The following is a 23,986-nucleotide window of genomic DNA, read 5'->3' on the forward strand; positions in this document are numbered from 1 at the left end:
AGCGCCTGTGCTCAATTATATGCACACCAACACGCACGTCTTTAGAAAAAGAAGCAGTACTCTACCGTTTTTGCAAAGAAGAACAAAAAAATCGAGCTAATTTCGCGGTGTCGAAGTGTAAAACCACTTAAACTGGACTCGTTTTGCCATATAGATAGGCACGTGCGTAGACACCAATTGAGGTCCTCGCTCTCGGAGTTCACTTCCTGGAAACGTGACAATGGCAGCATCCGTCAAGTGGGATTTGCTTCTTGAATGAACTCAACATGGGGGCAAACCTGTTTGACAACGAGCTTCGGGTGCGATTGAGTGGTTGTGCTTTAATATTCGATACGTGTAAAGAGCGGAGATCGCTGTGCAGTTTGTGACTTTTCTCGATAGTTCACGGCTTGCGTGCGTGTCGTGGTGAAAGCGGCGGTGGCCAACTCAGTGCTGGTGAGTGTTCCCTTTAAACAGCTGCTGCGATTGCTGTGTGCGGATGGACGTGTGGACGGGGTGGGCTTGCTGTTGCAGATCTTTGTGTGTGTGTGTGTGTGTGTGTGTGTGTGTGTGTGTGTGAGAGTGTGTGCGCGCTAAAGGCTCCGCCTTGTGCCGTCGTCACTTTTGTTATTTGTGGTGACATCAGCAGAGTCGACCTGGAAATGGCAGGCTGGGGGCTCGCAGCTCGCGTGTCCTCCACTAACTTCATGTCTAACTGAGTCCCTGGAGTGGCCCAGCCATCTTTATGTATAGTAGGCAATTACATCTTCTAATGGAGCGTGCTTTCGTTTTACTTGACTCACTTTGTAAAGATTTCGAAACCTAATTAGTTTGTTTTCTTAGCATACCAGCTGGAATTTACTGCACGGTTGCACTTCTGGGTTTTTCATCGACAAGTTGTGAGGCTGCACTGGTGAACTGAGTTTCTACTTGTTGGAGGTCTTTGGACACCCATAAATACACAAGCCGATCTTATTTCTCTGTAACTGTTCACCTCAATCTGCACATCTCATGCAGACCACGCTCCATCTGGACAGGACTGACCAATGAGTGAAGGGAGGAGGTGGGTCATCATTTCAAACCCTCTTTGAGTGCTGCACCACTGTTGTGCATAAGGGATCTTCCAAAAGTGGTTTATTTAACACGATTTCAGTAGAATACATGTTTGTAATGTTTGGAGGCATAGAACTGAATACTTCATGCGTGTATTATTTGATTCAAGCCTGTTTATCAGGGTTTTTATGAACTCCATTCTCCATTAGAGTACAAGATTACTTTTTGTTTCTCAGCCATCACTACAAAAGTAATAAACACAAAAATGATCATTTTTTGGATCACGCATTTCTTTAAATCTCTTGATTGGGCTCACAAAGAGTTTAAGATCTGGCAGGCAGGGGACTTAAAATCCTCAGCCCTTGCCCCAGTGCCTCACTGTGTTAACTGCTTAAGCTGCCCATACTGTAAATATGGTAATATATATGAAGGTAAATGAAAACGTAAAGGCAATTTGAACATTTGTGTGGTAGCCACAATAGTTTGTCGCTGATGTAATACAACATGTTCGCAGTGCCTTGTGGGTAGTGTGAACATGCACAGCACAGTGCCCTGCCTTTAGTCCGGTTGAAGTCAAGGTCACATAAACCTGCAGGACCACCCCACTGTGTGAAATCGCATAATAGTGAGAATTCTTTGGGCAGAGGGAGTAAAAGCCGCTGAAACCCACCAAAGTCCCATCCTCATAGCTGTCTATAGAACCGGACTGCTATTCGTGGAAATCCCTCCACTTTTTCTAGCAGTGTCTGCAATGCAGTACACACATACTAGGTTATGCTGCAGGCAAGTTCTAAACATCTACAAGTTGCCCGAGTGGGAACTGTAAAGTTTAATTAAGCAGGTTTAACAATTGGATTCATGCAAGAAGCTTCTGTATAGCCAGTTAAGGGTTATGGATAGGCTTGGGTACCCACTTTAATAGTGAAGCTGAAGATATCCTATAGTTCTAATTATTTTTAGACTATCTTGGGACCCTTTGTTTTCAGGCTTCTCTGTCACAGAGTTCTGCTCAGTACGTGAGCGTGGTCCAGAATGGGCATCGACCTTTGGCACCTCAGGTATTTAATTAATTCCAGGGGAGAAATGACAAAGTCCTCCGGAAGTGATGCTACTTACCACCATATCCGGGACTCGTGCACTTTTGCAGGACAGAGGGGTCTAATGGCCATACGCCTCACCCTGAAACCCTCTGTTTTAACAAATAACAAATGTATTGATGATTAGTTGTGCACACGAGCACGTCTGTTTATCCCATAAGAATATGCTTGTTAAAGCTCAGCTACTCAACTGGATTGCAACAACAGGAGGTTGTCTTTAACCGATGAAAGCCCAGCGTCTTTCTCACTCACGTCCTCAGACCATTGCCAAGCAAAACGCAGGAGAAGACACTGTGTTTTTCTGTCCTTTTTCTGTTTCAGATCTCCGGCTCAAAGCACACGTACATTGTTAAAATGGCTTAATTCAATGCAGGGTCGCAGGGGGTGGAATCAGGATCAAGTCCAAGTCCGGTTGAAGTGCACATCATTCTGGGTAATATTCTTAAACGAGTGGGCCCACTTCTTACACTCAATTCACATACAAGGACATTACCTCTGAGGCACTAATACACCGACGACAATGATCACATTTGCCGTTTATTTTGGAGGCACAGATTTGCACATTTTGCATTATGATGTTAATCCGAATCGGAAAACTGTTAATCCTGAGGGAAATTGTTTATGTTACAACTGTACACATCGACAAAGGCACAAGTAACAGTAAGAGCAAGTATGGAGAATAAGCATGTAAAATAAAAAATATAAATGGAATATAAATATCAAAATAACATGCAATAAATTGTCCTTCACTAAGCTCTACAGGTACATGGCAATGAAATACAGTAAATACTATGGATCCCTAGTATACTCGACAGTAATGACATACTGAGCTTGAAGTACTTCTCATAGTAAGTTTGCATGCTAAGTGACAAAGTAACTAAAAGTTATTCATGTAAGAAGAACAGACAAGTTATCTCACATCTAAGGCCGGGTTTATACTTCACACAACGCCTGGTCCAGCGGACGCTCCTGCTACTCAAGTGTTTTCCTGCTCATACTTGCGTGCGTACTTTTACGTAAATCTGGAAGAATCCACCAGGTGACAGTGCGAGATATCATCACGGTGAGAACAGGTTCGGCTTCGCTGTGCTGTGAATTGCCTGGAACAGCCATTAAATTCCGAGGACACCTTACCGCAATATCTCTGAAAAGGATGTTTACTGATTAAATCCATCTGCGGTGGGTTGGCACCCTGCCCAGGATTGGTTCCTGCCTTGTGCCCTGTGTTGGCTGGGATTGGCTCCAGCAGACCCCCGTGACCCTGTATTCGGATTCAGCGGGTTAGAAAATGGATGGATGGATGATGGTAAATCCATCAATCCAGGGATGTGTCCATTCCAGCATGCGTTGGGCACAAGGCTGAAATAATCCCTGGACGGGCATAAGCTAATCGCAAGGTCATTACAAGCACTCACGTACACTAACATAGTCATTTTAGTGTCACCAAATCTGTATATCTTTGGAAGGAAACTGGAGCACACTGAGGAAACCCAGCAGGAAAACATGTCAAATCCAGGCAGGGAATACCAGTGACGTGACTCCCTGTGAGACAGCAGCTCTACCGCTCCGCCACCATGTCACCTCATGTGTGTAATTATTAACAGTATTCATTATTTAAACAACATTAATCTGTAAAATGTAACATACATACCTGAATGCATTTCATCATAAAGTGATATCAAGTATAAATCTTAGGATTGTAAATGTTCAGAGAGCTGGAGTATCAGACATTTAATGTGTTCAGTGTGGTGGTGTATTGCTGTTTGCTGCTGCTGTCAGGTCAGGAGGAAGTCTCAGAAACAAAACATGGTATGTGAGACTTTTAAAAGGTATCGTGTCATTACGATCAGGAATATGCAACACTTGAATGTACTAAAAGCACCACAAATTAATTTGTATGTCGGCATTTTGCTTCACCACATCGAACCATTCATCAAACATCAAAGCGCGCACATCGATCTCGTAGGATCCGCAAAGCGCTATCTGTCACATGTAGATAGTATATAGAGACTGTGACGTCACATTCCAACTTTTAGCACACTGCGCCCCACACCTACTTTTTGCTGGTAGTGCAACTCGCACACGCATTGCGTTAATTTCTGAGGATCTGCTCAGAGGACGCTTCAAATAAATGCATGGCAGCCATGATGTGTACGCGTACTCGTTCTGAACGTGAAGTATAAATGAGCCCTAAGTAGTTGAAAATGTACTGGGATATCCGTTAAAGAAAAAGGAAAAGGCTCATAGTGTGGACGACTGACCGGAAGTGGCTGCTTAGGATTTCCTGTGACGTTCAGTGGAGCGCCTCATGCTGGTTGGTCTGCTACTGAGAACGCTTCTCTGCCCAACCACAACGCTATGAAGTGCAGGATTAGTATTTTCAATAATGAAACATTCTCCAATCTGCCAGTTTCCAAGCTGTCCCGTTTCTCTCCTACCACCGTAATGAGTTTGTTTGGCCTCTTTTCCCACTTTCATAACCCCCCAATCCCCCCGCCAGCACGCCATAGCAAGAAAATTAGCACTGGCAATCACACCCTCGTCAAACACCTGCAGCATTGTGCTGCAGACCCTAACAGATCTGAGTCTTTGTAGGAAATGCAGTCTGCTTTGACCTTTCTTCTATATGGCCTGTGAGTTCTTGGACCAGACTGGCCTACTGTTCACATAGACCCCCAGATTCTTGTGTTCCTGAATGATCTCCACATCCACAGCCCTAAGAGCCAGGGGAGTAACTGGAGATTGTGATCTTCTTCTTCTTAAATGCACCACCAGTTCTTTAGCTTTACTGGTGCTGATTCACCTCACACCTGTCAACCATACTGTCCCCTACCTCCCTGCCTTCTGTCTCATCTCCATGCCTTCTCACTGTTGCATAGAGAATTACTGCTGATGGCAGCTTTCTGTGTTGGAGTTCAAATCTACGGTGTAAAAGGTGAAAAGGAACGGTGACAGAGCCGTGTCCCTGCTCTACGTCACAATGTCAGACAGCCAGCCCTGTAGCCGCACATACCGTGGCCTTCCAGTCCGATTTACTTTTAAAGGTAAATTTTTCACTATTTTTTATCATACCGGTAGAACATTTTTTATTTCTACCGTAAAAATGATTTATACCAAACCAAGCCGTTTGGCACACCTCTGTGTTTGTCCTGTTCTCTTCAAAGTGACAAAGCCAGCGGCAGATTCTTAATCACGGCCTCCGAGTGCCTGAAGTGTAACCACACGCCATGGATTAACAGCTGCGTCTGTTCAGACAAGCCACACACAATTTGAGTGTAGTTTGTTTTGTGTGAATGTTGAATATTGTATGGATTCTGATTTCATTTTTATCATTATCATTGTAAGCATGGCCAATAACTCTAGAGGATGTACTTTGTGAAGAGCACTGTATACAGTAGAGTTAATTCAATGGAACTGAATCGAATGTAAATTATTTTCTGTTTGTTTCAAAATGCTGTCATAGGCATCTCTTTGTCTTTTTAACCTGTTGTGTTTTTTTATTTGATTTTTTTTTTTTTCTTATATCTGAGTTAATTTGGAAGTCGACTGTGAATTATATAATTCAGTATAAGCATGTTTGTGTTTTTTCTGTATTTGTAGAATCCACTATGGCAATCTCCCAATTTCGTCTTTTCAAAATCTGCACATGCCTTGCCACGGTGCTCTCTTTCTTTAAGAGATTAATATGTAGGTAAGTAAACCTTTTATTTTTAAAGTACATTCTCAATTTTGTATACTGTGTAAAAATAACAAGGAAACAAAGGGAAAAAAAAGTGTGGAGCTTCAGGGGACGCCCTAATCAATACCCGGGTTGTGAAAGTTGATGGAGGAAGCCAAATAGGCGCTGAATGATGATGGCACCTCCTTGTGATGTCAGAGCACGTCATGTTGAGAATGTGGTGCCATCTTTGAAGTGAGCTGCAGAGTGAATGAGGACTTTATCGAGTGTGTTTACATGTTCACACGAAAACTGGGATTGGGAGAGACCCGACCGGGTTAAGGCGGAAACTGGCTTCTTAAGAACCCCCATTTACATGTGCAAGTAAAACAAGCACGAAGCCCACGTTATTTTTCTTGTGTTTCACTAATTCTTTGTTCTCTGTTTTCTGTGAAGTAAAAAAAAAATCAATGCATTATTTTTTTTGTATCCTCACCCTGAGCCATTGATGATTTGTGATCGCACTGTTTGAAGAGAACAGCGTTGGGGATATTTACACGTTTCACGTAATCATTTGGCTGATGCCTTTATCCACGTCAGCTTACAATATTTATGATACAATCGGTTACATTTCTTTTGGTTTTCCATTTAGAGCACATGCAGGTCAAGTGACTTTTCTGAGGGTCACACAGTGGTGTCAGTAGTGACATTTAAAAATCTTGCAAGTAAACCAGTGTGAGTTGCTGCTCCTGCTGCAGTTGAATTCTTGCACATCAAATGTTCGGTTTCTCCTTTGTCTTTAAATGAGTGAATATGGCACATGGAATATGTTTAAGAAAACAAAATTCACCCTCCCAACCTTATTACAATAACAGTGGCACCTCTGTACAGAACCACATGTCAGATTTGCTGCTACTAGTGAGTTTTTTTAAGGACCACACCACTGATGCAGCGAGTCACCACAGCCACCATACGCTGGGCTGGTGGAGATATCTGAAGGGACGAGGGCACGTCAGATTCAGCTGGTTAATTAGTGCTGGCTGGCAATTTGTTTTGTTTTTGCTGTTTTCATTACAGCCTTAAATGAGATAACCAGCAGGTGGCGTAGTATTTCCTTTAATAACCTGGCATTTTTTCGAATTTTAACTTGTGATGGTGAACTTACTCACATATTGCTACCGTTTATATTAAGCATGTACCATAATCTCTCATAGTTGTTTGAAGATAGTTTAATATTTTTAACTTTATTCAGTACTTTATCAATCTACTGTCCTGTATGAGTACTCAATCAGTATCTTTTTTTTTTTTCACCAATGTTTGAAATTAGGTCAGGAAGACTAAGAAAATTAAGTGGAGATCGGATAACCCTTCCTACAACAGTAGATTATTCATCTGTTCCTAAACAGGTGTGTAACACTTACCCTGCTTGGACCGTTTGCCAGTGTTAAGTGGGCCTTCCCTTGACCTGTGTTTATTTATTCATATCTAAGCAGTCTGAGGTAGAGGACTGGAGTTCCTGGGATGAAGATGCTCCCACTAGTATTAAAATTGAAGGTGGCAACGGTACTGTTGTTCCTCCACAAAACAGCGACCCTGAAGAACCCGACTATTTTAAAGATATGGCTCCAACAATAAGGAAAGCACAGAAGGTAATGTAATTTGTTTATTTCTGGATTAAAGTTGAGTTTTATTGTTTCTCGTGGTCTAATTGGAAGTTGGCTTGGGGTTGTCTGGTGGTGTGCGTAGGGTTTGTGCATTGGAGCATCTCCAGGTGGAGGGGCTACCGTCAGCCTGGTGAAGGTGATGTGGAGTCGGGGAGAGAAGGAGTGTGTGAGCGAGACTGTGATGCCGGTTAGTGTTGTGTCCCGGAGAGGATGGCATGCAGGGTAGTTGTGAAGGCGAATCGAGTGACAGCTGAGTGTAACTGAGACTTCCCCGAGGTAGCATATAACTCCCGAGTGAAGTCCGGGAAGTGGTGTGTTGTTTCTGTTCTTGTTTCTTACAGATGACTGTTGGACCCCCAGGACATTCTGAAGAGAGCAGGGAAGATAAGGGTGTGTGACGAACCGACTTCTTGTTAACAGTGATGAGTGAAATGGTGGGTGCTTCTGGAAATTAACGTAAAGAATAGGGAGTCCTTCGATTAGGCTTTCAGATTTATAGCATTACTGGAGGTGGGAAGAGATTGAGGGAAAATGCTTTGATGTTAGACCTCTGAAGGTGGTGAGCTGGTCGTTTTATTGTCTGTTCCTTTTTAATCGATAGAAAAGGAGTCGGCTTGGACTGTTTAAAATGTTTTACAGCTTTTCACTGTTTCCTTTTTTGTTTGAGACATCCTAGTTATTGCCTGTATTTATGAAGAAGTGCAACCTGCTGAATAAAATCAAAAATTGCACTTCGTGTTAATAGAGGGCAGTTTGTGTTTTTGGTCTACAGGTAGAGTTGTCTGCATTTCTCACTGGTGCTCAGTCATGAACTACAACATGCCAGGCCTTTATACACGTTGGATTCCACGGGTGTTGAGTATCACAGTTGCATGTTGACTAGCATGTGCAGTTAAGAATTTCACTGAGCTCTGAACACGTGACAATAAAGGCACTTGAAATGTATAATTTTCAGAGCCTTCGTATTGTGTGCTGATAATCCATAAAAGTAAAGGGTTGTAAAAAACCACGGAGCATTTAATATGTGACAGATGTAAACTTTTATAAAACCACATTAAAGAAAGTCATTGGCTCAAGTACATTAAAAATAGAATAAAATGGTACACACTAAGAAAACGAAAGAAGCATACACTGTAAGTTGCAAGGGAAGGCTCTCTCGATATGCATTTATAAATTTGCCTTTATAAATGTCACTGGATACTTAAGGAGTTTGTAGGTTTGTGTCATTGTCAAGTTAAAAAAATGACCCCTTCTCCTTTCAGATTGTCTTAAAGAAAAGGGAGCCATTAAATTTCAGCATGCCTGAAAGCAGCACTGGATTTTCTAGCCGACTAGCAGCTACACAAGATTCTCCTTTCATCCAGCCATCTGTAAGTACATTGCACCTTTGTGTCTCTATCATTTCCAGTTTGGGGCTGTGTGTCATGTAATGCAGGGGTCACCAACTCCGGTCTTGGAGGACCACCGTGGCTGCAGGTTTTCATTCTAACCCTTTTCTTAATGGGTGTCCTGAATTTGCTGCTAATTATCTTCTTTTGAACTAATTTTAATTGCCCTGCTCTTGAAGACTCAGACCCCTTAATTGTTTATTTTTCCTTAATTAGCAACCAAACAATAATGAGACACAAAATGAGCCCAAACAGGACCAGCAAACTGTGACCATCATACAATATCTGAAAATAAAGAAAGACGAAGGTCTCAGGAATATTGATCTGCTCAAGTATACAAAACATTTTAACTCTGCTCTTAGAAAGAGAAAATCTACAATTTCTACAATTTCGGAAATGCCTGCTAATGCACCACGAGAGCAGAAACAAGCCACAGAATTAAAGAACGAGTATAATTATCAACAAGAATCGGCACCTCATTAAGCAGCTGGCTAGAGTGAAATTGGTAGGAGTTTGAGGCACTGACTTTGTTGGTCTTCTGTTGGCTCCCTCACTTCACATTTCATTTCTATTTTGATGCCATTTAAGGAAAGAATTGAAACAATGCACAGGAACGATGAAGAAATTCAGGGGAGCAAATCTTAAAAAAGTAATTCAATTAAAATGAATTCACAAGAAGTTAATTAGCAGCACAAATAGGGTACTCATTAAAAAAAAAGGGTTAGAATGAAAACATGCAGCCACGGTGGTCCTCCAGGACCAGAGTTGGCGACCCCTGATGTAATGGATATACCCTTTAGCCTACCTGGGAAATAATCTGCAGCTTCAAAGGCATTAAAATAGTGGTTCATTTACCAAAGGAAAAGTTCTCAAGTTAATTTTGTCTCAGTCACAGCTGAACTACAGCATCTCATTGCATATATGGGTGTCACAAAGTCAACAAATCAAGAGCAAGACACACATGCCAATAGGCCGGCGAGCTCTTTGTGATGGATCAAATGATGCCAAAAATGGGCTCTTTGGCCATCTATTATTGGCTGTCTATACATTTAACACAGTAGTTTGACACCAGAAGAGAAGGGGCTGAAACTAAATAAGCACATGCTCACTTTGAAACATGGCACTGGATTGTGAAATCTCCACTAAAATGTGTGATGGTATGAGCACTAGAATCCCTGAAGCCTACGAAAAAAATCGTAATCCCGGGCCACCTTAAATTCCTTCGCACCTCTCCATCAGCGTCTTTTGTTTTGTAAATGTATTGATCAGCACAAGTGGCCTGTTGTCTCATCCCCTCCACCGCCGGAGCTCAAACTCGTGGGTTTGGCTAGTTCTCCCCGCTCAAATCTTGGTCCTTGAGTTGCATAGGGTAAATAGTATATCTTTATTTGGAATAAGTGCATTTCATGTTTGTTCAGTGACTAAAATGATCTGAATAAGTATAGGATGACAGGAAGTGGGAGAAACACAAGAAATGTTGAACAAATACCTAAAATAGAAACTTTTTTTCATGGTATAGTACTAACGACAAAATTTTGACATGAAGTGTACAACCCCAAATCAGAAAAAGTTGGGACAGTGTGGAAAATGTGAATAAAAAAAGAAAAAAGCTAAGTTATAAATTCTCCTCAAATTTTATTTCATTGCAGACAGTATAAAGACAAAATAATTCATGTTTTTTTTTGTCATTTGATTTGTAAATAAATATCCATTCTTGCCATTCAGGCTTGCAACACATTTCAAAAAAAGTTGGGACAGTACAGCATTTACCACTTTGTACAGTTCCCCTGTCTTTTAACAACACTTAAGACGTTTTAGGCATTGAAGAAATCAAGTGACTAAGTGTTGCAGGTGTTAGTTTGTTCCATTCTTCCTGCAAACAACGTTTTAGGTGCGCAATAGTACGGGGTCTTCGTTGACGCATTTTTCGTTTCAAAATGAGCCAAACATTCTCTATAGGAGACAAATCGGGGCTGCAAGCAGGCCAGTCAAGCATCCGCACCCTCTTCTTACGCAGCCATGCCTTTGTTATGCAGACAGTATGTGGTTTGGCATTGTCTTGCTGAAATAAGCATGGGTGTCCCAGGAAAAGACATCGTCTTGAAGGCAGCATTTGTTCCTCCAAAACTGAGATATACTTCTCAGCATTGATGGTGCCATTGCAGAAGTGCAAGTTACCTTTGCCGAAGGCACTGACACAACCCCATACCATGACAGACCCTGGCTTTTGGACTTGTATGTGGTAACAGTCTGGATGGTCCTTTTCCTCTTTGGTCCGCAGCACACGGCGTCCATTTCTTCCAAAAAAGATGTGAAAAACAGATTCGTCTGACCACAATACACGTTTCCACTGCACAATGGACCATCCCCTGAGCCCAGAGAAGTCGACGGCGCTACTGGACACCATTTATGTAGGGCTTCCTTTTGGCACAGTACAGTTTTAGCTGCCATTTCCTAATGTAACTACATACTGTAGTGCTTGAGAGTGACTTCCTGAAGTAGTCCTGAGCCCACGCAGTTATATCTTTTATTGATGAATGACGGTTTTTAATGCAGTGCCATCTGAGGGCTCGGAGATCACAGCCATTCAGTTTAGGCTTGCGCCCTTGGCCTTTGCGCACGGTAATTTCTCCAGATTCCCTGATTCTTTTCACTATGTTATGCACTGTAGAGGAGAAATGCCCAAATCTCTTCCTATCTCTCTTTGAGAAACTTTTTCTTCATCATTTCAAAGATTTTTGCCCGCACTTGGTGGCAAACTGGCGATCCTCTGCCCATCTTTGCTCCTAAAGGAGTAGGCCTTTCCTCGATGCTGCTTTTGTACCGAATCATGATTGCAATCACCTGTTAACATCACCAGTTTCAAATCACATCATTATTTAGTTATTATACCTCATTACTACCCCTGAATTGCCCCCATCCCAACTTTTTTTGGAATGTGTTGCAAGCCTGAATGGCAAGAATGGATGTTTATTTACAAATCAAATGATGTTGACCAAAAAAACCATGAATTATCTTGTGTTCATACTGTCTGCAATGAAATAAAAGTTAAGGGAAGTTTGTAAATTACTGCTTTATTTTTTTATTCACATTTTCCACACTGTCCCAACTTTTTCTGATTTGGGGTTGTATAATGTGTGAAGACTGAAGTCCAAATATCAAATTAGCAATTTCACGAAAGGTACACGTATAACAAAACAAATGCGTTTTTATTCAAGAATATAACCAAAGAAAAATCTATTTAGGGTGCATTGCTGACACAACTGCTGACATGTATGTTTTTATTGTACAATAGTAACAATAAGATCAGCTCACTACTCAAAATGGTAATTCTGGTGAGCACCCGGATTCGATCCCACGACCCCTTGATTATGAGTCAGCAGTTCTTACCGCGGCACCGCCCAAGCCGTAGTATTTGAATGCAGGTAACTCTTCTAGAATAACGACAACACTAAATGGGAATCAATATCAACAAAGAAGTGGTTGACTGAAAAAGAAATTACCAGTTTGCTGTGGGCATTTCAGGCTCTTCACTTATGACATTAAATTGAATCAGAAATCTATAAGGACAGGTCTTTGGTCATTGAAGATGTGGAAAATGTTTGATTAGATGAATAGTTCAGCATCACTCTGAATGTAAAACTAACTGAAACAATCCATTGTCCATGTCTATGGAGAGATACGAGGTGAGACACAAAAATAACTAGATTAATAAACAAAAAAAAAATATTTATTGGCGAATTCCAGCATTCTAAACATTGTCACCTTCTCTATACTCCGCCTCCCGATCTCTACACCGCTCCATACGTATCTTCCATTGATTGAAACAGTGCTGGAAGTCTTCTCGCTTGAGACTCTTCAACAGGTTTGCCGTTTCTGTCTTCACTTCATCCACTGATGAGAAATGTGTTACCGTCAGGCTTTTGCTTTTCGAGAACAAGTAAAAACCACAGGGAGCTAAACTGGTCAAATAGGGAGGATGATCGAGGACAGGAATGGTTTTTGTCAGTCCAAAACTGCTTTACGGAAAAAGCAGTACGATCATTTCAAAGAATCTGATTCACTGTTTTGATGTTTTCATCCATCCGAGATGAGTGTGGCTGACCTGGGCGTTGAACGTCTTCCACATTTTCTTGTCCTTCCTTGAAACGTTAGTGTCACTCAAAAACTTGTGCGCCAGACAAACTGTTATCACCGTGCACTGTTTTTATCATTTCATAAGTTTGTGTGGCTGTTTTGTTCAATTTCATGAGAAAGTTAATGTTGATTCGCTGTTAGATTTTTTTTCACCCGACATTATCTTGGCAACTCGTGTAGCGATTGTTGTGCAAATACCGACTAGGCTCTTCACAGGATATACCTAGCTGGTCGGTGGTTTGAGAGGGCGTGTAGGAGGGGATATGGATCTAGGATTCATGTCCAGCCGACCTCCAGACAGTTTTCCAAGAAAGCCCCAAGCCCAGTACGGTTAATTTTGTGTCTCACCTCGTATTGCATTAATTACGGGACATGGGCTGTGTGTTAATTATGACACCATTTTTTGTGTGCTAGGGGTAATTGGGTGTGTTATTTTTCATTTAATGAATTTGTTTGAAATAAATATATTGGGACAAAAGTCAGTGTTTTCTGGCAATAAAAGGCGTATGTTCTTCTCTAGGCTCTTTATTTCTCTGTCCTGACAATGCCAATTGTTCTTTTTCTGATCTAAAGCTCAATGAGAATGTGACATATTAGTTCCCTTTATTTCATTAAATATAAGCCCATCCTACAGATTTTTTATATTACTATCTTGAATGAAGTCAATTAAAGTGACAGGAATGTTTTTTTAACCTTTGAGGATAAACCACTATTTGTTAACAGTTAACGCAGTAGTTTTTGCCTGGATTGATAACAGCCTCAATTGCAGTGACTTACTGCAAGATGTAGGAAGCCACCTTTTCAATGTCTCCATATTTTTCCCCATGGGATTAATAAAGTTTATGTAATCTAGTCTAATTAAAATTCAGTGCATGTGGACAACTAGCATAAAGTAAATTTCTTGGAATGCTTCAGCGTTTCTCACATATACCCTCAACAACCCTGTGCTTTACTGAAACGTGAACTGCATGGGCAGTGATAGTCAAAGACTCGCTACCTGTTTTCAGTGAACCCTGCCATTCTGGGAGTAATCTGTTAAGTAGTGGCTGCTTATCAGCCTTAAACCAGCAAGTTAACACAGTGTGTTGTCTAAAATGAATAATTTGATTGATTTGTGCAGATCTAAGGTGGAAAACATTTGCAACAGTCAATTTATTTGCCTTACTAATTCTCAACATGATTATCAATGCAGAAACAAATGTATTTACATGGCTATCTTGAACCAGCTATAAAAAACAGTGACTGGTACTTCTTAAGTAAGTGTCATTATTTGAAGGTAGAGTGAAATATACCCTTGCTTTATTGATCTGAAAATGCATTTTGTTGTAGGGTGAGCTGGGGGATTTAGACACTTGGCAAGAAGATACAAATGCCTGGGAAGATGAATCTGATGTGACTTGGGAAGCAGAAGAAGTATTAAGGTATTTACAGAGTGTTACTTTAAGTTTTGAACATATTGTATGGATAATATACGAGGTGTGACAATTTAATTCCTGGAATGGCCGTGTATTGTCACCCATGACGTAATTGTATTGAAATCACATGAGTATTTGTGTTTGAACATGTTTGAACTAATACGTGCGTAAATTGCAAGCTGATAGAGCTAGTTGTTAGTTAGCTATTGGGAAGGTAAATAGATATCTACGTGTACACTTTGGAAATTTAGAGCAACGTACGAGTGTTAATATTAAATTTTGTCTGAAAATCGGCAAATACGCTACCGAAACGTTGCAACTGTTGCAAGTGGCACATGGTGAAGATGCTATGAAAAAGGCGAGTATGTTTGAGGGGCATAAGAGGTTCAAAGGTGCGTGAGAAGATGTGACGGATGACCCCAGATGTGGACAGCCAGAAACAACGATGGATGTTAATACTGAAAATGAGTTCCAGGACTGCTTCCTGAAATGAGAATGCTGTTTAAGTCGGTGTGTAGATGCACAAGGGGAGTACTGTGAAGGTGACAGTAGCCACTAGAGTACACTTCCACGTGTATATTTTTTAAAGGTGCATTCTGGGAATGAAATTATCGCACCTCGTATTTTAAGACTCAAGCCAGCAAAGGATATGACCATGTAGTGGAACCTCTTCTATTAGACAAGAATTGTAAGGAACCTTTTTGTATTATTTACTAATCCAAAAAAATAAAATGTCTGCCTCATTCCTCTTTCTTTCAAACAGTTGATCTAATTGACAAGAGAGGACAAAATAAATAGGATTTGAAACACTGAGCCTATGTATAAACATATATATGTAATATATGCACAAATAAATTAAAGGTACAAATAAAACAAAATATATATGGAAGCACTGATTATATCACTCAGAAATGACACATTTAACCAAACCAGCTAATTAAAGCACAACCCAGAGGCTATGACTGTGAAAAATACCAAAGTTCATTTTCAAATGTTTGTAGTTATTGCAAGTTTTTGATTCATGGTACACAGTAGTCCGTGCCAACCTGAAATTCTAGATATGTTTGTGAAAATACGAATGGTTCAAAAACACAGATTTCCTTACCAATTCTGCTAATGTGATGGATATGTAATGCTAACCTGAGTTAATGCAGCAAGCTTCTGTTCTGTGGGGTGTTTTTTATTTCCTCTATTCTTTAAAAACCGCAGGACAACATTATTGCTTTCAATGTTAGTTACGGTATCCACGGGAAAAAGGAGTCCCATTTTTCTTTGGATATAAAGATTACATCTTAGTATTTAGTTTGCATAAGTGCTGGGAGGACAAACCCTGCAGTCAACTACAGACCCCCCACTAGACTGTATCACTTTCTCAACTGTCCTCCTTAAAATCACAGCAGTTTTTGATGATGAAACTTCAGGTATTCATTAACACAGACATTGAGGACACACATTTAAATCTGCATGTTACATGGTGTCTATTGCTACAAATCTAGTCTTGTGTCTTTTTTTTCCAAATGGGTTTTTCAAATATTGAAAAATAAATATCTTAATGATAATCTGCCTGAAAATGGCAGAACCTGTTATAAACTGGAAATACTGTCCAGAAAACCAAGAGGTTTCTGCCCAATAGTAGCCCCCAGCTGCCTCCCCTTCACTGTCACAGTTCTCCTTCTGTATCCTACTGGGCCCGTCAGTTGTCGTTCATCGTCTTATTGTCTTAGTTCTTACCCAGGCCTTTTAAATCTTTGTGAACTTGCCAGTCCAATAGAGTATACATATGTACATTACATATATTCATTTATACATTCATATACATTCTCAGGGCTTGGGGCTGAGATGTGGTGGAGTGTACCCCTCCTTTCTCTGAATAGGGCACCAGTCCATCAGGGTACACCAATATATTATACAATAAAGACTAATTTAATAATTACTTCCTTCAGTTTACGCAGTTCAAGAATCTATCCTGTACTATACTTGTGTTTTTGTTACAAAATAGGCAAGCATTGCAATCTAAGTAACTGTAAGTGTAGTCAGCAGTAGTCATGTGGGTGAAAATGTTGTGGATGAAGATGTCCTTTTGGCACATTTTTTTTTTTTTTTTGTACAGAATTATTGTTGGTGGGAAGCAAAGACGGTCACACGAGTATAATTCAGTTACTAGATTTGAGGGCCATAGACTATAAGAACAGTGTTTTCTGAAAACAGTCGTACTACCTCTGTAATGTAAAGCATGCAGCAGTCCCCAAGATCCTCCTCATAAAGTCCAGCGCTCTGAATTTTAAGTCCTGTTGTATCTAATTAGTGTGCTTGTTCAGAGCTGAATGTACAGTATTTTCCAATCACACCATTACAAATAAATACAGTAACTGCAAGAGGTTACAATGAAACAAAACAGTAAACAATTTAATAAGGAAACTATCAGTGTTTAGTTGTGACTGGTGGTATTTTGCAAGTCAAGTGCACTGTGGCTTAATATTATCCCAGAAACACACTTCAAAAGTGGACAAAAAACACCTCATATGCTCATATTCTTTGTAGAAGCTAATATTCTAATATATGGGTATATCCAGTATACGAGGAGAGACACAAAAATAATCAGACTGGGCTTGGGGCTTTTCTGGAAAATGGTCTGGAGGATGGCTGGATGTGAATCCTACAACTGTATCCCCTCCTACACCCCCTCTCAAACCGCCGACCGGTGAGGTATATCCTGTGAATAGCCCAGTCAGTATTTGCACAACAGTCACTGCACGAGTTGCCACGATAATGTCGGGTGAAACAAAATCGAAATGCGAATCAACATGAAATTCCTCATGAAATTGAACAAAACAGCCATACAAACTTATGAAATGATAAAAACAGTGTACAGTGATAACAGTTTGTCTCGCACACAAGTTTTTGAGTAGCACAAACGTTTCAAGGATGGTCAAGAAAATGCGGAAGACGTTCAACACCCAGGTCACCCATGCTCGTCTCGAATGGATGAAAACATCAAAACGGTGAATCTGATTTTTTGAAACAACTGAACTTCTTTTTCCTTAACACTAGAATTACCAGAGCCTACGAAAAAACTCGTAAATCTGTCCCACCTTAAATCGCTTCTTAAAATCGTTCACAGCTCACCAGCGTCTTTTGTCCTCTAAATGTGCTGATAAAAATCAGGCTGCAAGCAGCTGGCTATTCCATCCTCCACCGACTTAGATCGTGCACAAACTTCTCCCAGCTCATGCCTTGATTGATTTTCTGGGAGTGAAGTGGAGTTTTAGAGTGGAAATAATAGATCGTTGTTTGGAACACACGCATTTCATGTCTGTTCCGTTTCTACAGTAATCTGTGTAAACACATTGTTAAAACAGAAACGTTTTTAATATTCTACTAGTAGATGACAAAATGTAGGCATAAACTATATAATGTGTGAAGCCTGAAGTATCCAAGAAATACTTTCACAAAAGATACAAATCTAACACAACAATTGCGCTTTTATTCAAAAATATAACTGCAGAAACAAAAAGCCGCCTTAACATGCGACATTGACACCCGTTTATTATAACTGCCTCTGTGGCACAATAGATTCAGCTGCCGACTGGGAATCAAAAGGTCGCGAGTTCGATCCTGCACCACTCCGTTTTGAGAAGTAAACTGCTCTTAGTCTTACTATTTTAGAATAAAAATATACATTTGATTTTAGTCTGTAACAGCCGTTGTAATTTATCATACTTGTAAAGGTTAGCTTTTTTATTTTAATTTTTTATTAGTCAGTTTTATTATCTCAGCTGCGTTCACGAGCCCAAACACACCCCACCCCAGCATCTGACACTGCTGTTTTCACATAGACGGGCTGTAACACAGATGAAAACTCGGCTCCCTTCTACATCGGAGCAAGAATGCACATACCATTGCTTGCATACTAAAGTGTCAGCAGGCACTTTTCATGGCATTATACATGTATTTTTTGAGCATGTCCGTGCCAAATAAATAACATTCGACGTTTTGAAGAAATCATTTTATGACACGATTTACCTTTATTTATTTACTTACTTCCTAAAGCCTAAAGTCACAAGTAGTGTGCAGAGGGCATGCTCAAAATGCTCAAAAAAGATGCTGGGGTGGGGTGTGTTTGGGCTCGTGAATGCGGCTGAGGTAATAAAACTGCCTAAAAAAAAACAAAAACCAAGCTAACCTTTACAAGTATCATAAATTACAACGGCTGTTACAGACTAAAATCAAATGTATGTTTTTATTCTAAAATAGCAAGACTAAGAGCAGTTTACTTCTCAAAACGGAGTGGTGCAGGATCGAACTCGCGACCTTTTGATTCCCAGTTGGCAGCTGATTATATTGTGCCACGGAGGCCGGCATAATAAATGGGTGTCAATGTCGCATGTTAAGGCGGCTTTTTGTTTCTGCAGTTATATTTTTGAATAAAAGCGCAATTGTTGTGTTAGATTTGTATCTTTTGTGAAAGTATTTCTTGGATACTTCAGGCTTCATACATTATATAGTTTATGCCTACATTTTGTCATCTACTAGTAGAATATAAAAAAGGTTTCTGTTTTAACAATGTGTTTACACAGATTACTGTAGAAACGGAACAGACATGAAATGCGTGTGTTCCAAACAACGATCTATTATTTCCACTCTAAAACTCCACTTCACTCCCAGAAAATCAATCAAGGCCTGAGCTGGGAGACGTTTGTGCACGTTCTAAGTCGGTGGAGGATGGAATAGCCGACTGCTTGCAGCCTGATTTTTATCAGCACATTTAGATTAACAAAAGATGCTGGTGGAGAGCTGTGAACAGTTTTAAGAAGCGATTTAAGTTGGGACGGATTTATGAGTTTTTTTGTAGGCTTTGGTAATTCTAGTGTTAAAGCAGTTTTTGACTGACAGAAACATTCCTGTCCTCAGTCATCCTCCCTATTCGCCCGATTTAGCTCCCTGTGATTTTTACTTGTTCTCGAAAAGCAAAAGTGACCTGACGGGAACACATTTTTCTTTAGTGGACGAAGTGAAGACAGAAAAACGGCAAGCCTGTTGAAGAGCCTCAAGTAAGAAGACTTCCAGCTCTGTTTCAATCAATGGAAGATGTGTATGGTAATATAGAGATCGGGAGGGGGAGTATAGAGAAGGTGACTATGTTTAGAATGCTGGAATTCAGCAATAAATATATATGTTTATTTTTACACCAATCCGGTTATTTTTGTGTCTCACCTCATATAGAGATGAAATCTGTAGCAAACAAATCATATGTCTGCATAACCATTTAAAGCATAAATCAGAACAATGTGCACCGTGCTAATTACTGATTGTATTTATTGCACACTACATCACATTGGCACTAATCCAAATGCTGAACTGTAAATGAGTTTGAGTTAAATCCAAACAAGAGTGACTCAAAGCCTCCATAAGAAATCACAACATATTCAGCATTAAAGTCAGTTTTAAACAAATTGGCATTATTGCAGTCGGGGAATATTCCATAATCCAATCCATTTTAATAAGCTCTCCTCTTCTTAACTTGCAGGCAGCAGAAGATGGTAGAAAGAGAGAAAAGAGCTTTGGACCAGCAGCGCAAAAAAATGGAGAAAGAAGCCCAAAGGTTAACAAAAAAAGAGCAGAAAATTGCCGTTAAGCTCTCCTAACTTTGAAATATCAAGAGACATTCTCGTAGTAGAGTGTGCGTTTCCACCATCTGAGCAGTATCATTTAGAGTTTTTTTGTTTTTTTTTTTTGAATGGGAAGGGAAATATATATATATATTTTAAATGGCTGCTACTTATCATTTATTCTCTAAAGTCCAGTTTAGCGGCCAATATTGACTAACTAATAATATCAGGTTTTGTAAATATACTTTAATATTGTGTCATGCGATACTTTAAACATGGCAGGTGACGGAAACAATGAACTTTTGTGGAACATGTTTGGTTTTTTTTTTGGTTTTTTTTTTTAAAAGCATTTTGCTGGAGACGGCCTAAAAATGCAGTTATTTATTTGACCACGTCTAAAGCCTTGGAGATCCAATCACTGAACCATGCATTTGGGCAGACTGTCATAACTGCTTGATGATATTTATGATAAATTGTGTGTCTCTTAACCTGTTTCTGTTGTGTTTCTGAATGTACATTTGAACTTGTTATTGAGATAATCGACAATGGAATTCTTTGATTTGGATACACGTTTCCGAGCACCCAAAGCTGTAAGTTTCATATTTTATCAAGTTAAACGCCTGTTTCTAGAGTGTGCTATGTGCAGTTTTCAAACGTCTTTCAAAAAGTGAATAGTTAAGAAAAGGATTTTGTCCAAGGGATTTGGTCACAAAGATGTTTGCTTATAGGACAGTGGCAAACATAATGATGTCGACTGTTATCTCAATCAGGGTATACCAAAAATGATCCTTAGCTGTTCTTGTTCTATAATATACACCTTTATATGCTGGGGCACACTGGTGTCCTTGTTACAGTACTGGTATGTACCGTGAGCTCATCTTCGAACACCCACTAACAACACAAGCAGCCATTTCACCCCGAGTGTGTGTGTCCTTTTGTCATGTTTAACTACTTTTTAGGTACACTAATTGCTTTCAGGTCAACATGAGTTGTTCCTATTTGTAAACGACTCAAACAAAAACGTTAATCAGAAAAGACAATAAATGATTAAGAAGTCTAAATCTCACAGTATGTGATAGTGTAATACTTTTGAATAGTTTCTACTAATTTCTTCATTTTAATCGCAAGTCATTAATTCACTTGTAGCAGTTCAATCTTCTATACAGAGGACAAGAATCTGAGCTGTCCCTGACAGTAATGTGAGCATCTGCACTCTCGGAATTTAATACAATTGTTTTTGTTTTGTATACAAACTGTTGCCAAAAGAAGTAAGTACCTTTTCATTAATTAATTTTCTTAATGTAGTACTATTGAGAGAAGCAAAAGCAATATTCTTAAGGAAATTGACAGGTTTTTACACTGTAATTCATTTTTATTATTATTAATCAGTGAAATTTGCCTTACAGATGAAGAAGTCGTCCTTTTTAAGTTACTTCCTTTGTTTTAGAGTTTAGCTGCATAGCAAGCATGGCTGTTCTTTTGATAGATTTTAATTTTTGTACTTGATTTTCATTTTATGATCAGATTTGTTTGCTGCTCAAAGCGAGTAACTTCAGTAAATGACAACTCTGGGGGACCATCACTCAGACCAATTTTGGGCTGCAGCAATGCAAGAATGATTATGTGTGAGATTGCACCATGAACTATACCATGAATGATAAATTAAAGCAAAATGAGTTGTTCCACTTTCAAGGTTTTCAATTGTGCAAATTGAATGTGTTCTCACTTCTGTCTGATTCATTCATTCAAATAAAGAAACTCTACAGAATCATGAAATAAATTATTCTTTCAAGCTGTGTTAAATTGATCTGCTGTATATAATTTTCTTTTGTGTAGCTATCTTAAGCGTGTATGTCATAATACAATTTAATGGAAAGCCTTATTATATTTGGAACTAATCTATCTTTAGTCTGTATTTAGCTTTATATTTTACCTGTGAAGTCATAGGCCAGTATTTATATTCATAATACATTGCATGTGAAAACGGACTGCGTTCATTCTTACAAAGGTATTTTCTGTTTTTAATCTCAAGTTCAAATTTGTCATGTGTGCCTAATACAGTGAGATTCTGAATTTCATGTCTCCTACAGACTAATGACACTAGTATGACAGATCAGACAATTAATACACCCAGCAGCCATCAGTGAATACCAAAACTGGGCACAAAGACGCACGTGTGAGTACGATTACAATGTTGATGAGTGGCCATGTGGTCAAATTGTGTTGATGGTTACGTGTGTTCAACCTCTGCTCAACTTAATACCGTAATATTGCCTTTGCATAATAGTGTGAATTTCCCCTTGGGATTAATAAAGTATCTATCTGTCAATCTATCTATCTAGTGTATGTAAAACTCAAGTGTATCATGAAATTTAAAGGGTAAGTAAGATCCGTGCATTTCAGTACTCAATATCATATTTTTTATTCTATATACATTTTTCTAATTAATATTCTTTTATACCTTACCGATTAAAAAAAAAAAAAAAAATTGTTATGTAGCAGTGTTCCTATACATCCATCAAATATAAATAAATATAGTTTTACACAAGTACAGGTGTGAATATTGTAAATATGTGCATACAATACTTAGAACAGATACAAAAGAAAGCTGTACACAATATACACACACACACACACAATATGTCTCTCTGTGTGTGTGTGTGCGTGTCATTCATCGTCCTGTCAACAGCAGTGTCACCTGCCCCTTTACTAATCACCGATTGGTTCCTCTATCTTTGATTGGAGATAGTTTATGAATGGAGAGGTTCATTCTGCAGTCATGATGGTTTGATATTTTTGTACATACAATTTTGAGATACCAGCTATGAGATGAAGGAGTTGCTCTGTTACTTTCAGCTGTGCTTTGGATCGTACCTGAGTTTGTTTGGTTTAAGTTGCATCTGTTGATCTGATTTATTTAGGCAAAACATTCCCTTTTCATTTTTAGCAACGTTATTGTACAGACTAACTTTTGCACCGAGCATGTATCGTCGTTGTTTTTACTATGTGCAAGGTATTAAATTGTTAAATTATTTATCATATGTATTATAAGAGTTCATGAATAAATTATCAATAAATAGTAGTCAATATTTTAATGATTATCATAACCGATTTAAATTTTATTTTTAATTTTAGTAGACACCAGGGGCCTCATGTATAAACGGTGCATACGCACAGAAATGTCGTGTAAGAATGTTTCCGCGTTCAAATCGCGATGTATAAAACCTACACTTGGCGTAAAGCCTCGCACTTTTCCACGGTACTTCGTACCTTGTCGTACGCAAGTTCTCCGCTCGGTTTTGCGGACTGGTGGCACCCAGCGGCAAAGCAGTTGTACTGTTTCTGTGTGGTTATCCTTTCTTTCGATGCACATTCCTGACGCGGCTTTATAAATACACTAAAACTAACCGTATATTGTTTATTAGTGTAATGCATCTGATTGTAATTAACCAGTAACAATATAATGGTCCACGGAATAGCCATAGTATTCCAAATACCATAACTGCTTTAGTGTTGTTACTCTCACTTCTCCTCCTTCTTCTTCTTCTTTCAGCTGCTTCCGTTAAAGGTTGCCAGAGCGGGTCATCTTTTTCCATATTACTCTCACTGCACCACTCGGAGTATTTATGTCACTGTATCTGAGTGTGAATCACAGCAGCAGCTGATCGGAAAGAGAATTATCGGGATACAGCCTCAAGCACACGCTGCCTCAGCCATGGCAAAACGTTTCAAAGCCTTTCCTGTACGGACCTCGCAGTTCAGAAACCGTTTCATCCCAAGAACTTTAAACACAGTCAATCAGTCTTTCAAATGCTCCTTGTAGAACTGTTTGTACTTATAAGTACAATCACCTCACTGTAAACTTGCACTACAGTTATAATATTGCACAACCTGCACCACTTTATAAAGAGCGTATTTACATATGATGAAGATATTTTTAAGATGAAATGCAGCAAAATATATTGATTATATTATACAGATAAAGC

General features: G+C 39.4%; 1 protein-coding gene across 3 annotated transcripts; it reads left to right on the forward strand.

Moving 5' to 3' along the window:
• The first annotated feature begins 193 nt into the window (after window positions 1-193).
• ebag9 (estrogen receptor binding site associated antigen 9) lies at window positions 194-21,803 on the forward strand. Of its 3 annotated transcripts, none has more exons than XM_039736770.1 (7): window positions 194-435; window positions 5,730-5,820; window positions 7,115-7,193; window positions 7,278-7,436; window positions 8,714-8,821; window positions 14,306-14,397; window positions 19,919-21,803. In XM_039736770.1, exons 2-7 carry the CDS (start codon window positions 5,738-5,740, stop codon window positions 20,034-20,036), a joined length of 639 nt encoding a protein of 212 aa, XP_039592704.1. In that variant the 5' UTR covers window positions 194-435; window positions 5,730-5,737; the 3' UTR covers window positions 20,037-21,803. The 3 variants fall into 3 exon arrangements, with proteins under 3 accessions (XP_039592704.1, XP_039592706.1, XP_039592705.1); XM_039736772.1 differs by having other exon boundaries at window positions 7,281-7,436; XM_039736771.1 differs by lacking the exon at window positions 194-435 and adding an exon at window positions 800-1,042.
• Window positions 21,804-23,986: the final 2,183 nt, after the last annotated feature.

The sequence above is a fragment of the Polypterus senegalus genome, chromosome 15, assembly GCF_016835505.1.
Source record: "Polypterus senegalus isolate Bchr_013 chromosome 15, ASM1683550v1, whole genome shotgun sequence".
NCBI lineage: Eukaryota > Metazoa > Chordata > Cladistia > Polypteriformes > Polypteridae > Polypterus > Polypterus senegalus.

Coding starts and splice junctions, on each gene's coding strand:
- ebag9 (XM_039736770.1), top strand. CDS start 5,738: ATGGCAATCTCCCAATTTCGTCTTTTCAAAATCTGCACATGCCTTGCC. Junction 7,194..7,277: donor ATTCATCTGTTCCTAAACAG/GTGTGTAACACT, acceptor TTCATATCTAAG/CAGTCTGAGGTAGAGGACTG. Junction 14,398..19,918: donor GAAGCAGAAGAAGTATTAAG/GTATTTACAGAG, acceptor CTTAACTTGCAG/GCAGCAGAAGATGGTAGAAA.